This window comes from Lotus japonicus, chromosome 1 (genome assembly GCF_012489685.1).
Source record: "Lotus japonicus ecotype B-129 chromosome 1, LjGifu_v1.2".
In the NCBI taxonomy this organism is placed as follows: Eukaryota; Viridiplantae; Streptophyta; class Magnoliopsida; order Fabales; family Fabaceae; genus Lotus; species Lotus japonicus.
This window is the reverse complement of record NC_080041.1, coordinates 78,804,851-78,822,598: the sequence shown is the minus strand read 5'-3', so window position 1 is coordinate 78,822,598 and position 17,748 is coordinate 78,804,851. Positions and strand designations below refer to the sequence as shown.

Genomic DNA, 17,748 nt, shown 5'->3' with positions numbered 1-17,748 from the left:
GTAAGTAACTTCTGATTTTATACAAATAAGCAACTACTTACAGTTTTATATAGAAAGAAAATAATTTTTGCTTTTTAAATATTTTGTGTTCAACATTTTAAAAATAAATATTTAATACAAATATTTTTATAACTAAAAAATATAAATATAAAGCATACAAACCAACATACTATGTCCGTATAGGATAGCTCAAGTGGAAGGAGCTGGAGGACATATGAGTTGGGTAGGGGGGAGGTCCATGGATCGATTCCTGGCGAGTACAATTTATCTTTTCGATGTAAAAAAAAAACCAACATACTATGACCACTCCCATCAATTCTATTACTATTTAGGATTAATTACACTTTTGATCCATATAGTTTCATGAATGCATGATTTTGGTTCTTATAGTTTAATTACTCAAATTAAGTTCCCTACTTTTGAAATTAATTAAATTTGGTCCGCACATTATCTTAACATCCAACATTTAATGAAAAAAAGTTGATGTGAGGCATACTTCTTTTTATGCTATTGATATTTTAAGAAGATTTATGTCACTTTCAACATAATAAATTGTGATATATGTCAAATTTTTCCATTATTTACCTGTAGACAAAATTTGTTTATTTCTTCTAAGAGTAAGTGAGGTTAGTTTAAGCAATTGAAAATATAAGAATCAAATTCACACATTTTAAAAAACACAGGGACTAAAAATATAATTAAACCTACTATTTATTATACTACAAATTAATGTTAGCATTGGATTTATTTAATTTAAAATAAATTTTGATTGATTGATTGAGAATATTGCAAAGGAAAAAAAAAATCGCATCACAAATTAGAGAAAATCAAAATGCCTTGAGTGGAAGAGGAGAAGCAACAAAAAGCAGAACATTGCCAGATGCAGGAGAGGTTGATTGAGAGGAATATCCAATAAGGTTCCTCTTTTTTGCTACTCTCGTGTTCCTTCCCTTACCAAATCCTCACACTTTGAACCCAAGATCCTGCGACAAAACGTGAAAAGTTTCATCAATTTTGGTGCGTGTCATTATTATTTATTACATTATGCAAAAATAGAATCCAAATGTTGTTGAAACCGTCTCAATCACATGTTCTTGTTTCAGTTTCAGGTACTCTTCTTCTTCTCCATCTGTTTCTCGATCTTCCTCCACTGTTCTTAGTCCTCTCTTGAACATTCATTTCTCATCCTGGAGTAGTAAGAGTGAAGGTAGATAGAACAAGAAGAAGAAGAAGAAGAAAAAGCGTTGCATTTACCCATTTTTGTCATTGAGATTCTGATTCTGACCCATGTTTGTTCAGAGAGTTTTACTTCAGATCTGAAGGCAAAGTTAGAAACTTTCGAGCTTTTAAATTCAATGCTCCAAATGGGTATCTCAGAATTCATTGGGATTGTTTAAAGATCGAAGGTGAATATTGAATAGCATGGGTAGTGGCAACAACAACAACAAGAACCACACGATGGATCATGTTCTTCTGGCATTGGGGGAAACGAGAGAAGAGAGAGATGTTCGAATCCGCAGCTTGTTCAATTTCTTCGATGGGAAGAACAAGGAGTATTTGGATTATGGCCAGATAGAATCAGGGTTGTCAGCACTGAAAATCCCACCAGAGTACAAGTATGCGAGGGAGCTTTTCAAGGTGTGTGATTCCAATAGTGATGGCAGGGTGACTTATCATGAGTTCCGCAGGTACATGGATGATAAGGAATTGGAGCTTTACCGCATCTTTCAAGCCATTGATGTTGAGCATAGTGGCAGCATTCTCCCTGAAGAGCTCTGGGATGCACTTGTTAAAGCTGGTGGTGTATTCTACTCTTTCTCCAATTTACATATCTCTGTTCCTTGCTATAGGCTACTTGTTCATAGTTTTGTTATTTTCTCCTGCTACATCAACTTTTTAGTTATCCTCATAGCAGTGATTGCCTTCATGTTTGTGCAGGATCATTTTATTTCCAAGTAACTGGTCACCTTAATTGTTTACTTGTAAATAGGAGATTGGTTGAAGTTTTAGAAATAGTAATCATTTAATGAAAAATAGTGGTTCTCAGTTAGCCATCCCTGCTTTCTCATCAAAAAGTTGTTTTATGCGAGTGGCTGTCTATCCTATCCCAAGGTTAAACAATCCTAACTTAGGTGGATTATTAATTCTATCTATATAGAAATTGAAGGAAAAGTTTAAATTTTAAGTTATTTTGATTAGACTGGTCTACACTTATTTTGATCAGACTGGTCCATAAGTTTTAAGAAGCAATCATTTAAGAATTATTCTTTAAGTAATTAAAAATATTTAATGTAAATCTTAATCATTGTGTTTTCTTAGCAAGACATTTTTTTTTGTTTAAACTTTTTAGCTTTTCAAAATATTTAATAGGATCACTATAAACAGGTTTGTGGAATCTACAGTTTGGAGAAGGTTTTTTCACTTTTAATAGGACTTTGTAGCCAGCTCTGAAAGTTTTTTCACCTTCAGATATCTTATATTCCTGCACAATTTTAGTGAACTCTTCTTGATATGTGTCTATTTTGCTGATGTATTGTTGCATTTTTTGTATAATTTTTTGTTTGGGGTTATTTCTTTGAAACTACATGATGCTTGGGATTTGAGAAGCCCGGTTGAACCTTTGATGGTGGATGCTGTATTGTTTTTGTTATTCTTTTGCTTGCTTAGTTTCTTGTGTGCAATAATCTATCTGGCCTCTGCCCATTTAGTGAATATTGAAGATGGTATTCTTTTATCTTTTTTTGTGGAGGCTTTTTCCATTAAATTGTTTTGCTTTTCCATATCATAAGCTATTGCAGCTTCAATGCTGCAGGGATTGAAATGGATGATGAGGAGCTTGCTCACTTTGTGGAGCATGTTGATAAGGATAACAATGGGATTATCACTTTTGAAGAATGGAGAGATTTTCTTCTACTATATCCTCATGAAGCAACAATCGAAAATATATATCACCATTGGGAGAGGGTGTGCCTTGTAGACATCGGAGAGCAAGCTGTGATTCCTGAAGGCATCAGCAAGCATGTGGACCGGAGCAAATATTTTCTTGCCGGAGGGATAGCAGGTGCTACTTCTCGCACTGTAACCGCTCCTCTTGATCGTCTGAAGGTAGTCTTACAAGTTCAGACCGCACGCGCTTCTATTGTGCCGGGAGTGATGAAGATATGGAAGCAAGATGGTTTATTAGGGTTTTACCGCGGTAATGGATTGAATATTGTGAAGGTAGCACCAGAAAGTGCCATCAAATTTTACGCCTTTGAAATGCTGAAAAATGTGATCGGGGATGCTCAAGGAAGCAAGTCAGATATTGGTACTTCTGGGAGGCTTCTTGCGGGTGGAATGGCTGGTGGAATTGCACAGGCTGCTATCTATCCACTGGATCTTATCAAAACTAGGTTACAAACTTGCGCCTCTGAAGGGGGAAGGGCTCCTAACCTGGGAACCCTTACAAAGAATATATGGGTTCACGAAGGACCTCGTGCTTTTTACAGAGGGCTTCTTCCATCTCTGATTGGTATGATTCCTTATGCAGGCATTGATCTCACTGCTTATGATACCTTGAAAGATTTATCCAGGACATATATTCTTAAAGATACTGGTAAGTTACTCATGCAGCCGCTAAACTTGCTGAATTTATGTGTTCTGAGTAACTGATTTGTTTAGTTGATTGACTCTCTTGAAAATTTTCCCTTGAAGAGTGAACCCTTTTATTATTTTTTCTCCTACACAGAACCTGGTCCTCTCGTGCAACTAGGATGTGGGACTATTTCTGGAGCTCTTGGAGCCACTTGTGTCTATCCACTGCAGGTTATTCGTACAAGGTATAATGTTATCTGTATTCAGCATGTTTGGAATCACGTTCAAATCTTCCAGAATCAATTCAGCTACCACAAAAGCTTCTAGGTGTATGTTTGGATACACGGTGAAAAACCACAGTGGACATAAGCAATTTTCCTTAGCTTTTGTGGCTGTCCATCGTGATTTTGGATCCACCGTGGTGTATCCAAACATGCCCGAGGAGCAGCTTCTCCTTTCAAAGTGAAAATCTACCGTGTATCCAAACATTCACATTACTCTTGTTTCTGCACTCTTTCCACCACGAAAGAAATTATGGGAGTGGAGGATAGTGTCTCATTTGTGGTCTTTGCTGACATTACATTTCAGACATGGTTTTCTCATTGTTATGTTATGGATGTTCTTTGCTGACATTTATCATCCTTTTTAGACTGCAGGCACAACCTTCGAACGATACCAGTGCTTACAAGGGGATGTCTGATGCATTTTGGAAAACATTTCAGCGCGAAGGCTTTAGAGGTTTCTACAAAGGAATCCTTCCAAATCTACTCAAAGTTGTGCCTGCTGCCAGCATTACTTATATGGTCTATGAAAATATGAAAAAGAATCTAGAGCTAGAATAGAGTTTAAATATCTATGGTTGGATGTCCCTAGGTGTTTCCACCACCAACCCTTGTAGCCGCTTCAAGTGTTGGCTTAGCCCTGAGACAAGGTACTTCTGAAGAGTTTTGAATAGATCTACATTGCAGATAAAGTATTTCCGGAGCTTAGTAGAGCATACCTCATGGATGAGTTATTATTGTTCTTTGCTGAGGCAATTGAGCTAATGCAAATACTTTGGTAAGTCTTGAATTGTCAATGTGACAATAAAAATGTTATTAGTCCAGTAGGCAATATGACAAATACTCATTCTTTCTGAGCCTTAAAACACATTTTTCCTGTCAGAAACTTAGAGTCTGTTTGTATTATAGTTGTAGGACACAGGACCGATATTTAAAAGACAGAACAACAGGGTTGAGTTGGGTTTAACTTCGGTTTTGTGTGCTTCGGAAAGAGGGATGAGAAATAATAAACGTTGAGAAATAACAAATGTTGAGGAATTAGCTTTGTATCATTCTTAGATTGTATGTGAATCGTCAAACATGAGGGACTTGTCCAGTTTCCAGTCTATGATCGACCCATATGAAGATGGTTACAGAAAAATCAACAATTCCACCCAGGGTCCAAGTAAAAAACAAGAAAATTGAACCAACCTAGCCCAAGGTTGTTTGATTGGTTTGTATTTCAAAACACCATTTGAACCAACTTGGCACGATTAGAACCTAATATTAATGATAAATAAACTATTATTACATCATTCCCATTCACAAGTATTAAATTAATGGTATCAAACTTAACTGGATCTAGCATAACACTATTATATTATTAAAATTTTATATTTATTTCTCTGTTAACAATTATTAAATTGTGAGAATTTTCTGAATATTTGAAGAAAGAACCAACAAAGTGATAGTTTAGTGGTAAGCAAACTAGATCCTTATAAGGATGCAAACACAAGTTTAAATTCAAGAAAATATATTTATTGGAAGAGACATGTTTTTTTATAGGCAAATGTTAGTTGTTAGTAATGTTAGTAAATTAGTCATCCTCAGAATTCGAACCCTGGACCTTTTATCTTTCATCTCACTCAACCCTTATGTCTCTAGCTCTTACCACTTGAGCTATCATTTTAGGACATTGGAAAAGACATGTAAATGTTTCCCGAACGGATAACGATATACAACATGCGTCTAAACATAAAAACAAAAGAATATATGAAGAAAGAAATTGACACCATATTTCAGCTGATAGCCTGATATTATAACATGACATAAGAGATGCTAATCCCTATCACATCTCGCCATTCAATAATGTTACTTACACACCTCTCATTTGAGGTGGAAGAGGTGGAATGAAGAGAGAGATAGGAAGAAAAGAAAAAGTAAGAGAGAGGAAGTATGAGATGTGATAGATGATAAGATGAGAGAGATAGAAACAAAAAGAGGTGAAAATGAAGTGTTTAAAAAATGAGGTGTGTAAATATCATTACTCCTCGCCATTATATAAATTGCAAGTGCTTATCTACCTCCCAGTTCTATCTTTACACCTGCCATTGTTTGTTGCTCTAACTTATTTGACTTTCTTTTCACTATTATATCATCTACTTACATGACTTCTTTTACCAAGGGTCCACCTTTTTACACGTGGAGTGACGAGGCTCCCTTACTCTTTCTTATAGAATAATATTGTTCTGTTTTAATTTAGTCTAAAGCAGAAGAAGAATAATATGGAAGAACCATTAGTGGATAAGCTTAAGCATATATATGTCAAGTTACTTTGTGGTGAGGAGGGGACCATTTGAAAAATTCAATGTGAATTAATTCTTGGCTTAAATAAGTTTTTGGTCCCTAACCTTTACTAAATGCTTGGTTTTCGTCCCTCGCCGGAGTAAAGGTGGGTTTTAGTCCCTAACCTTTGTCAAAATGTTTGGTTTTGGTCCCTCTGGAGCTCTGAGTCAACGCCGAAGCTCCGGTGGCTCATGTGGCATGACCACGTGGGATTAATGAGGCCAGGTGGATTTTTTTATTTATTTTTCATTTAAATTATAATATAAATCTTAATTTATAAAACAGATATTAATTAATCATCCAAGGATTTCTTTTATTCTTTATCTTAATTTTCTAAAGCTTCATCACCGTTCACCATCACCAACATCTTCTTCTCCCCCATGAAACTCTGAAACCACAAACTTCTCATAACCTTTTCTTCAACACCCTCCATCAAAATCCAAAGCTCCATTCTCAACCCCATCAAAATTCTAACCTGAACCTCTAACTTTCTCTCGTCCAGTCAGCACAGGAAAGCATCACGAGAAATTGAATATGTTTCCTCCAGAAGCTCCAACAGCGAGCACTCTCCAGATCGAAGATGGTTCCTTCGGAGACCAGATCGACGACGATTCCTTCCTCCAGATCTACAACTCACTAAAACCCCCTCACCCTCACTAAAAAATTCAAACAGATCTTGAAAAATATGGGCCTCTCATGGTATCAAGGTGGTTCCTTTGATGGATTTATGCAATTCATAGCCTTCACGTGAGAAAGAATTGTCGCTCCATCATATCTCGTCGTCGCCGGCGCCAGATGCAGAAGGAGGAGAAAAGGTTAAGGGATCTGGGGAATTGAGATCTCGCCGCCGCCGCTCCAGATCTCGTCATTTTCCCCAAAGGTCGTGGTGGTACTTTGATATGTCTATGAAGAAGGTTGGTAGGCTGGATTTTCAGATGTAGGTTTTCTCATCAGTTCTCTTGGCTTGTACGTGGCTTGTACTGATGGTTGTGATGCTTGTTGTGAGAGCAGGTGGTAGGATTCAAATTGGAGGATTCAAAGGTTGTGCACCTTTGTTGATGGATAATCAATTGATTATAAAAACAAAGCAAACACAACAAAAATTTGGAAAATTTCTGGGTAACCTTGTTCAGTTCAGTGTTTCTTGTTTCAATCTGTGTTCAATTAGGTGAGTGGGTTTGTGTAGGTATGTGAAAGGGAAGATGAAGAAAAGAAGGAAGAGATGGATGAAGAACAAAATCTGGGTTTTTGATGAAAGATGTGGACATGAAGAGATTTATAATTAATAATTAGGTGAGGGATTAAATTAGTAAATTAGGTTTTAATTACAGAGGTTAATTTCCTTTTTTTAAGAATTTAAATGAAAAATAAATAAAAAAATCCACATGGCCTCATTAATCCCACGTGGTCATGCCACATGAGCCACTGGAGCTCCGGCGTTGACCCAGAGCTCCGGAGGGACCAAAACCAAACATTTTGACAAAGGTTAGGGACTAATACCCACCTTTACTCCGGCGAGGGACGAAAACCAAGTATTTACTAAAGGTCAGGGACCAAAAACTTATTTAAGCCTTAATTCTTCTAATCTTTGTTGATCTTTGATGTGCTTTTATAACCATTATATATTGAAAATTAATGGAAGGTATTCCAACCAAGTGTCTTTGCCTTCTCAGTGCAATCCATCTATAAGCTAACAGTGATCAGGATCGATATGGAGAAAGAAGGGAATGAAGATGAAGATGTAACGAAGTGCACTTATTTTTGCAAACTATGCTACTCGCTTCTTGTTACCTGATTCGAAGAGAGATCGATGCAGGAAAAGAAGGCAAGTCATGATGGCAAAGGGAAGGTAACGCCTTTCTTCCAGATTCAATTCATCGAGCTGCTCGTGAAGTCGGTCATTCACATGGTGCATGTTACCCAGTTTGTTCTTTAGTCTCAAATAAGTACTGCTACAGTATGTGTTATTGTTGAATGCTTGTGATTGTCTATGTTATGTTTCTTTTAACACACATGGTTCATGTAATTTTAAATCTTTGACAGAGACTTCCATAAATTTCTAAAGCAACCTACAAATTTCAAAATCAAATTTATTTCATTTTACCTTCTGTTCAATCAAAAATCATAGAAGAATATTACATGATCTTCCCAATTTGGATCATATGTAGCGACATCTCTCACCAACAAAACAATCACAAACCTATAATTGGGTGATACCATATGCGAACGGACCATTCACAAATCCAATTGCATAATCTCACTTTGTCATTGACTAAACCATAATTTAACCCTACGGACCACCAACCACCATAAATATGACCTCAGCGATAAGAGCACACCATTGTGCGAGATGTGCGATGGTTCAAAAAGACGATTCAGGCCCATGGCCTCTGTCTTCCACTGCATGTGGATGAGCAAGGGCGTGCAAATAAAAATCTGCATTCATCTATAAGAAAGCGTGTTTTAAGTTGCAACACTTAATGCCGACGCGATATCGACGCTAACTAACATTGACTTAGCAGACACAAAGTCGTCATAAAGTTTAAAAATAATGTTTCATATGACTTAAATGTAGTGTCGACTAAGTCCACTCAAATGGCAGACGTCAAACGATTTATAATGTTGAGTCGGCTTGACGGACACTAGAAGTGCCATCCGTGACCTGCAAATCAATTTGCTGAGGTTTAAGGTCGTCCCCAACCTCACTCTCTCTTTCATTGTCATTCGTGTTGCCCCCAAACCTTCCTCATCCTCGTCCCTCAGCTCTTCCTCTCCTCTCCCTCAAATCCCCCGTGCTCATCTTTTTAGACACCCATTCATGATTCAACCTTCACTCTCTCTAAACGCCTCTACTGGCCGCACTGCGAGGAAGCCACTATCGTTGGAAGTAGTCATCCTCGTCGCGAAGCCTTATGAGCTTGGTGTTCGTGAAGCTGTCACCCCTACAACTTTCTTCCACTATGGAGCCAAATAAGGTAAGTCCTTTTTTATAACAATTTTGATGGGAAATCTTCATAATACCTTATCTAGTATGGACTTCAACCAAAAAGTTGTTCCTAATTGTTACTTCACTTAAGAATTGAAAATGAGAAGAATTGCAATTACTATTTCAGGCACGTTCTCATGTTGCTAGCGTTTCTTTAACAAGGAAACTTTACCTGCTTTTTGTGTTCATGACTTCATGTAAACCCCGTGGTGTGGCTAGGGGTGTCCATTAGTCGGGTTCATGCGAATTTTAACCAAAGGTTTCAGTTTTGATGGGTAGGAAATAACACACAACCACAACTGCAATTGTCCAACTAGGTTTCGATTTTGATGTGTTGCAAGTTGAATAGGCTACAGTTAATTTGAGTGAGTTTATAAGAATATTGTGGTAAAATTTACCGGTAGTTGCGCAAAAATCAATTTTCTTGTTCTTATTACTATGTTTTACCCTTTTCTTGAAATTTGTTAGATATTTATCTTTGATGATAATATTTTTTTGTATTTTTTAATTTAAAAAAGAATAGAAATGTAATTAAACAATACGGGGTGGATGAAAAGAAAGTAAGAAATATTGACATTTTAAATTAAAAAGCTAACATTTAAATAGTTTATTTCTTAAAATAGGCAAGGGAAAAATCGGTTCTTATAAAATAAATTAATGAAGATTAAGATTATTATTTTAATGCTCGAGGTTTATGATTTTATTACATTCAATATAATGTGGATAAATAAAAACCTTATTTGACATGCATATAGTTTACTTTAAATAGATTCTCGTTAGAGAAAATAACAACAAAAAGGTGGACGTGCCGGAGTGGTTATCGGGCATGACTAGAAATCATGTGGGCTTTGCCCGCGCAGGTTCGAATCCTGCCGTCCACGTTTTGATTTTTAATTTATTAATTTTCTAAAGGCATAGGCAAATTATTTTCTGTCTTTAATATGATCCATTTTCTGTCTTTATTCAGCATAAGGTGATGCTAGAGGGGGGCAATACTTGTTAACCTCTTTAGTCTTTAGGATTCTAATACCTGTTGGTGGTGGGTGGGATGATTCCCCATTTTTGTCAATTCAACTTTATTAGCGGATATATTTGCGGTTTTCAATTTTTGCCATAAAAAAAAGACACGATGCTTAGATTAAATATCACTCCTTTAGACCACTACTTTTATCGACATCAAATTATTGATTTTAATTTTTTTTTGATTTATTACCTTTTTAATTATTTTATGAGTTTAATGGATATGCACTCTCGGTGTAAAACAGTTTTACACTGACAACCAATCACAACATGCCACGTAGGAGGAATAAAAACTTTTATTCTAAATTTTAATTAAAACAAAGATATATTTTATGATGTGGCAGAATTCAATTGAATGACTGTGTAAAATGTGTTTACACTGAGTGCATATCCCTTTAATTCTTATTTTATAATTAATATGATATCATATAATTATAGGATTTGATTGTTTTATTTATTTTATTTTTTAATTAGTTTTATTCTAGCATTTATTTCTTCCATTATAATCATATTAAGTGTGACTCTTGTTCTTGTACTTTATACTCCCTCCGTTCCTATTTATAAGAACCAAATGAAGGGTGTAGCTTTGTCCTTTTTATAAGAACCAATTCAAATTTCAAGATGCATTAATTATTTTTTGGCAACAATACCCTCATTTAATAGAGGTTTCTCTTTCTTTCCACTATGCAACTCATTAATGATAAGTAGTTTTAATACTACCAACCACTTTCTTAAGTGGCGTGAAATGTTAGTTTGGTTCTTATAAATAGGAACGGATGGAGTATTTAAGAAACACACATGAATATAAAGAGAACAATTATTTCTTTACACCGCTCACCGAGACATACATATATGGTACTCCCTCCGGTCCTATTTATAAGCATGAAAGAGAAGAAAAATCTTGGTCCTTTTTATAAGAACCAAATGAAAGTTTGAGCTATATTAATTATTTTTTTCCAATGATGCCCTTATTAATTCTAGCTTGTAAAATGTGTCTCATTAATTATTCTCTCTCTTTCCCACTTTCCAACACTAATAACAAAGGGTAATTTTGGAAGTTTATTTTGATTCAAGACATATTTAATGCATTTTATCTAGTTTAACTACATTTCTTAAACTATGAGATTTTTTTTTTGCTGCTTATAAATAGGACCGGAGGGAGTACATAATACATCATTCAATGCTGACTATTATGGGATGACTTCGCCAACATATTGACCCAGTCAACCCTCCGATGACCACCCTTCTAACGATCAAGTCAATGACGACCACTTTTTCATTGGGAAGCAACACTCTACCTCTCGACTATTGTTCCGGGGGATGACTCAATTAGCTCATTGACCCAGTTAACCTTCCTACGCCATACCTCTGGCGATTAAGTCAATAACGACCATTCTCTTAACGAGTGAGATCCGCCTCGGATCAACCACCCCTCGAATCATGGTCACCCTAGAAAAATTCTTGCGCGATCGCTCCCTCCTTGGGACCACTCTCAAGATACAATTCACCTCATCATTTCCCATCAAGAGCCCCCTTAACCTAGCTACATGCGTAGGCAAGGAGCTCAAGACCCAATTCTCGTTTCCGAGGAACCCTTGGCCATCAGTCTTTGGGGACAGCGAAAGAATGAATGGTCAAGATTCATTCAGAAGCTAAGCACTCATTATCATCTACGAAGGTCCACTCACGTTCACACGTGTGTAAAAGGAAAAACTCAACCTTGAAGGAGGTACGATAATCTTAACCTAAGTCTTAACTCCTCTGATCACTGACTTAGGTATTGAAGTGTCTTTACAAAGACCCCTCCTAGGCTTGGACAAGATGGACAACTACAATTACCCCTCTACTAAAGGTCTCTCACCTCCATTCCAGCCAGAGTTCAACTGTTTTCTCCTTATTCAACATCCTGTTGGGTGATTTGACCGGATTAGTCGAATCATTTACCTTAATATATTTTTTTTGGTAATTATTTACCTTAATATATGATCATGTGAATATGAGGAGGACTAACACATCCACAAGTATCAACAAATAAAAGGTAATAAGAAAAAGAAACTAATATTGATAAGAGACTTTTTTTTGTCGCTGATGAGATACCATTGCACGTAGTTAACATCAAAGGGCCCATGGGCCTGAAAAAAGCCCAGTCAAATTGAGTCGATTTGGACATTACACGTACGGTATGAGAGGGAAATGACGCAAAACCGCAACGTGGCAAACACTGATTGGGTTCTGTCACGTGGCGCGCAATGTCATTGGTGGAAACAGGTCGAAGTTGTAGATCTGCACAGAGAAAAAGGAAACGATGGTGTCACACACTCTTCTTCCAAGAGCGAGAAGCTCTATATAGATCTCACAACTCAACAAACCATTTCAGATTTCACTTCACCAAAACGGTTAGGGTTTCAGAGCGAAAGCGAAAATCGCAATGGGAGAACGAAACGGTTTCCCTGTAGCTTCATCGCTTCTCGTTCTCTTCTTCGTCTTCATTGCTTCTTCTTCTTTGCAGTTCGTTCGCGCTTCCGATGATGCCGTAGACGCGGTAATTTTTGTTTTGATTTCAATTTTGTTTTTCTGTGATTGATTGATGGATCTCTGATTCGTGAATGCTTGTTTTGTTTAGATCTTCTACGAGTCGTTTGATGAGGATTTTGACGGGCGTTGGATTGTGTCAAACAAGGATGAGTACCAAGGTATATAATCAATCTAACATTTTGTCTCAATTCTGTTCATGCACGCGTAGATCAATGGTGTAGTTTCCTGTTTGATTCTTGTTTTGCTTCATAACTGTGTTAACGTTGATGTAATTGGTATTGCTAACTGTGTAGAAATTAGAATGATTACGGTTGCAATGTTGAGGATCTGTTGACAATGTAATTGGTATTGAATTGACAGATTCATCAGTTACTATTATACAGTCATTAATTAAGGATGTAAATATAGTAATTTAGTGAAGTAATCGAATCTGTTATTAGTGAATGTGTTAGTGTTTCAGCAGATTATAATTAATTAAGGATGTAATTAATGCTGTACATATAGTATGGAAATCTGTTAGATAAACGTTTGACTCCTGTGTTTCATCTGTGCTCGTGGATTAAGCAAAAGGGTTATTAATCACATAACCCTGGAATGTTTTTGCAGTTGCTAACCAGGATTTAGTTTGCGATGATTAGGAGTTGATTCATTACTACTTCTAGTAGTGTCCAACCATATTGTAGAGGAATGGATAAATATTTTAAATTGCTCGGTTGGTAGTATCCTAGTATAGTACTTTGATATGATAAAATGTGAAAATGTGTTCACTTATTTATATTATTAGATTATTAGATTTAAATGTCTTGTTACACAAAGCCATTAAAATTGAGTTATTGATATTTTTCCATTACATTCTTTGTTTTATTTTAATTCTTCATTCTTGGTGCATATTTGAAGCCATAGAGTATATTTTTGTTGCTGGTACAATAAACTTGTAGGTTTGAACTTAACACCTCTTGCAATCTACCCAGACCCATATCCCCTCATGGTCAGATAGATATTTTAATCCCCAACATTAGATTAATTGTTTTTTTTTTGTAATTTGGGTTTTAGGTGTCTGGAAGCATGCTAAGAGTGAGGGGCATGATGATCATGGACTTCTCGTTAGCGAACCAGCAAAGAAATATGCTATAGTTAAAGAACTTGATGCACCTGTCAACTTTAAGGATGGAGTAGTTGTTCTTCAGTTTGAGACTCGCCTCCAGAATGGACTAGAATGTGGTGGTGCTTATATTAAATATCTTCAAACCCAGGATAGCGGGTGGAAAGCCAAGGAATTCGATAATGAATCTCCATATTCTATCATGTTTGGTCCTGATAAGTGTGGGGCTACAAACAAAGTGCATTTCATTTTCAGGCATAAGAATCCAAAGACTGGAAAGTATGTTGAACACCATCTCAAGTTCCCCCCTTCTGTCCCATTGGACAAACTATCTCACGTGTACACTGCTATTCTGAAGCCTGATAATGAGTTGAGCATTTTGATTGACGGGGAGGAGAAGAAAAAGGCAAATATCTTATCTTCTGAGGATTTTGAGCCTTCTCTAATCCCTTCCAAGACAATCCCAGATCCTGATGACAAGAAACCTGAGGACTGGGATGAGAGAGCCAAAATTCCCGACCCAGATGCTGTGAAGCCAGAGGACTGGGATGAGGATGCACCCATGGAAATTGAAGATGAAGAAGCGGAGAAACCTGAAGGATGGTTAGATGATGAGCCAGAGGAAGTAGATGACCCAGATGCAACAAAACCAGAAGATTGGGATGAGGAAGAGGATGGTGAATGGGAAGCCCCAAAGATTGATAACCCAAAGTGTGAAGCAGCCCCTGGTTGTGGTGAGTGGAAGAGACCAACCAAGAGGAATCCAGCTTATAAGGGAAAATGGAGCGCTCCCCTCATTGATAATCCCAGTTATAAGGGTATTTGGAAGCCTCAAGAGATTCCAAACCCTGAATACTTTGAACTTGAGAAACCTGATTTTGAGCCTATTGCTGCTATTGGCATTGAGATTTGGACAATGCAAGATGGCATACTATTTGACAATATTCTGATAGTTAAAGATGATAAGATCGCAGAGTCCTATCGGGAGACAACATGGAAGCCCAAGTTTACCATTGAGAAAGAGAAACAAAAGGCTGAAGAGTCCGCGGAAACCGCATCAGATGGTATTGCAGGACTCCAGGTAATGCAAGAATTTTGCAGCCTTTGCCTTAACTCTATTTCACTCCTGTTGCACTTTTCGATCAAAATCTTCTTTCTAATTATGATCCTAATTTTGACCTTGCAGAAGAAGGTATTTGACCTCTTGTACAAGATTGCAGACATTCCCTTCCTCAGTGAACACAGACCTAAGATATATGTAAGTACCGAAGTCTCAAACTCTAAAATTTACATCTCCTCTCTTTTGGTATCAATTATATTTCAGTTAGTGGAATATGAGCTAACTTTATGCTTCTATACAGGATCTCATTGAAAAGGCCGAGAAGCAACCAAATCTAACTATTGGAGCTATTGTAGCCATTGTGGTCGTCTTCCTGACCATTTTCTTCAGGCTCATTTTTGGTGGGAAGAAACCTGCTGTGAGTATTGACTACTGAATAGTGAATCTTGTCCATTGATTATTTGTTTTTCTTTCATGGAGGTATTTATGACTTTATGTTAATCTTATAACCAAGTCTCTTCTTCTGGTGCAGCCAAAGGTGGTGGAGAAGAAGAAAACAGAACGCCCAGAAGCTTCCACTAACCAAGCTAGTGGAGAGAATGACGAAAACAAAGAGAAGGAGGATACATCTAACGCTCCGCGTAGAAGGACAAGGCGAGACACTTGAATGGTTGCACGCACAACTTGAAAGGGGCGACCTATTATTCTCACCACAGATAAATTTTGTGCTTAGTTGGATTTTGTAGGTGCACTTGGTTTACATTCATTCTTCTCTTTTTCTTGAAGAAAAAAAAAGATTATATGCTTAAGGAATGTAGATGTTCTCCTTTTTGGGGACTTTAGTGTTTTGCTAATTGAAGTTGTACAATTAACTTTTGTATTTGTTTTTCTAGCAATGGATTCTGCTTTTTCAAGTAAACGAAAACCCGATTAAACGAAAACCCTGCTTCAATATATTTCAAGTAAAACTTATTCTAAGATTTAAAACAAGCTAATTTTGGCACGGTTAAATTTGTATTGTCGCTTAAAATAGTTACACGTATGCCCTACATCTTCCTCATTATAAATTGCTTCTCTCATTTGCCACATGCTTTCTCTTTTCGAAGTCTTGCTTTGTTGCTAAGTGGAAGACTCTTGCTCTAAGATTTAGTTTCAACACATTCTGACATTCTATGAACACGCTCAATTTCATCTCTCCAAGCTATAAACTGAAAACTTCCGCAAGTGTCATTAATATTGTTAGAAATAATAATATAAAACCATTTAATGTGGTCTTACCCAATATCATAAATTTTTTGGGACTGGTTGCTTGAAAGTATAAGAATCCCCCACCCCTGTAAGAATACATTTGTGTTATATCATGCATTTCAAGAATAGGTATAAGAATTGACCAGTTGAACCTTATATGACCAGTCCAAGCTGTTTATGAACCTTATATGACCAGTCCAAGCTGTTTATGAGATCATAGTATCAGTCACAGCAAAATTGGTGAAAACAAATGATGTTCTGAGGCTCTAAGATCTCATTAAGTGGGTAGATCTCTCCTAACAAATGTTTCTCCATTCGCACAGCCCAAGATCGAACCCTAGACTTGATAGTCTTAAATCACTCTCATGAACGATTTAAAAATGCTTTTGTTTGCTTGTCAATAATGAGAAGTCACTAACCCATCTATTCATTTGGTTACAAGCAAAGACACTTTGTTCTGACTACTCCCATTGTTAGCTTGAAGTAGGCGTGGCAAATGAATAAATTAGATGGATATGGATTGTGACAGATGGATACAAAACAATCCATTATCCATTAAGCATCCACTAAAATTGTTTTAAAAAATCCATCCAATCCATTTATTAGTGAATTTTTAATGGATGAAAATCCAATCCATCCAATAACTTCGATTTTTTATGGAATTTTTATAAAAAAAAATTTGACAAAAAGGTTTATAAAAAATTCATTTCTCTAAAATCGCTCCCAAAAACTATCATCTGTCCCAAACCCTAAAATTGACCCTAAACCGTAAAATCGGCCCCAAACACAAAAATGACTCAAAACCCTAAAATTGGTCGCCAAACCCTAAAATTGATCCCTAACCCTTAAATCGACCCCAAACCCTATTATCATCCTAAACACTAAAATCGACCTTAACAATAAAATTAGCCCCAAACCCTAAAGTCAACCCTTAATGCTAAAATCAACCTCAAACTCTAACATCGACCCTAAACACTAAAATCGGCCCTAAACCCTAAAATCAGGCATAAATCATAAAATCCAACCCAAACCCTAAACACAAAAACTAACACTAATTGCCCCTACCCAATAACGACTCGCTCGACTCAACAAAATCGTCCAACATGTTATGACCCGATGATGACTTTCTCGATACGACGCTAATGTCGACCGATTCAAGGTGACAACCCCCATGGCCCAACTCGTTCATCCCGGCGAAGACCCAAATGACCTTTCTCCGACCCTCATGACCCGATGCGCGACCACTCGACCAAAAATTTTAGGGTCGGTTTCAAGGTCAGTTTTGCGTTCAGTGTCAAATTTAGGATCTGGGGCCAATTTGGGGGCTTAGGGGTTGAATTTAGAGTTTGGGACTGAATTTTAGAGTTTTGGGTCGATTTTGGTGTTTAAGGGGTTCGGCGTCGATTTGAGGGTTTAAGGTCAACTTTAACGTTTAGAGTTGATTTTAGGGCTTGAGGACTGATTTTAGGGATAAAGGCTGATTTTTGGGTTGGTTGGATTTAGATTTTAAAGCTGGTTTTAGTGTTAAGTTCTATTTTGGAATCTATCGTCGATTTTAGAGTTTAGGACGGTTTTTGGGGTTTTGGGGTCGACTTTTGGGCTTGGGGTCGATTTTAGT

The 17,748-nt window shown here is 36.9% G+C and overlaps 2 protein-coding genes, 1 long non-coding RNA gene and 1 other non-coding gene across 6 annotated transcripts; all 4 read left to right on the top strand.

Moving 5' to 3' along the window:
* Nucleotides 1–814: 814 nt before the first annotated feature.
* LOC130716024 (calcium-dependent mitochondrial ATP-magnesium/phosphate carrier protein 3-like) lies at nt 815–5,149 on the top strand. Of its 3 annotated transcripts, none has more exons than XM_057566204.1 (5): nt 815–1,017; nt 1,300–1,798; nt 2,813–3,595; nt 3,728–3,818; nt 4,223–5,149. In XM_057566204.1, the coding sequence occupies exons 2-5, from the start codon at nt 1,423–1,425 to the stop codon at nt 4,413–4,415; spliced, it is 1,443 nt and encodes a 480-aa protein (XP_057422187.1). In that variant the 5' UTR covers nt 815–1,017; nt 1,300–1,422; the 3' UTR covers nt 4,416–5,149. The 3 variants fall into 3 exon arrangements, with proteins under 3 accessions (XP_057422187.1, XP_057422182.1, XP_057422195.1); XM_057566199.1 differs by having other exon boundaries at nt 1,104–1,798; XM_057566212.1 differs by lacking the exon at nt 815–1,017 and having other exon boundaries at nt 1,660–1,798; nt 2,799–3,595.
* A 1,178-nt stretch (nt 5,150–6,327) lies between these two features.
* LOC130716015 (uncharacterized) lies at nt 6,328–8,268 on the top strand. The gene is made up of 2 exons (XR_009011838.1): nt 6,328–7,093; nt 7,191–8,268. It is a non-coding gene; the product is annotated as an uncharacterized LOC130716015 (long non-coding RNA).
* Nucleotides 8,269–9,964: 1,696 nt separating this feature from the next.
* On the top strand, nt 9,965–10,046 carry TRNAS-AGA (transfer RNA serine (anticodon AGA)). Its single transcript has one exon. It is a non-coding gene; the product is annotated as a tRNA-Ser (tRNA).
* A 2,423-nt stretch (nt 10,047–12,469) lies between these two features.
* On the top strand, nt 12,470–15,807 carry LOC130715997 (calnexin homolog). The gene is made up of 6 exons (XM_057566174.1): nt 12,470–12,727; nt 12,809–12,878; nt 13,774–14,903; nt 15,009–15,080; nt 15,184–15,300; nt 15,415–15,807. Exons 1-6 carry the CDS (start codon nt 12,614–12,616, stop codon nt 15,547–15,549), a joined length of 1,638 nt encoding a protein of 545 aa, XP_057422157.1. The 5' UTR covers nt 12,470–12,613; the 3' UTR covers nt 15,550–15,807.
* The last annotated feature ends 1,941 nt before the right edge of the window (nt 15,808–17,748 follow it).

Coding starts and splice junctions, on each gene's coding strand:
- LOC130716024 (XM_057566204.1), top strand. CDS start 1,423: ATGGGTAGTGGCAACAACAACAACAAGAACCACACGATGGATCATGTT. Junction 1,799..2,812: donor GGATGCACTTGTTAAAGCTG/GTGGTGTATTCT, acceptor TCAATGCTGCAG/GGATTGAAATGGATGATGAG. Junction 3,819..4,222: donor CTGCAGGTTATTCGTACAAG/GTATAATGTTAT, acceptor CATCCTTTTTAG/ACTGCAGGCACAACCTTCGA.
- LOC130715997 (XM_057566174.1), top strand. CDS start 12,614: ATGGGAGAACGAAACGGTTTCCCTGTAGCTTCATCGCTTCTCGTTCTC. Junction 12,879..13,773: donor AAACAAGGATGAGTACCAAG/GTATATAATCAA, acceptor TTTGGGTTTTAG/GTGTCTGGAAGCATGCTAAG. Junction 15,081..15,183: donor AACACAGACCTAAGATATAT/GTAAGTACCGAA, acceptor GCTTCTATACAG/GATCTCATTGAAAAGGCCGA.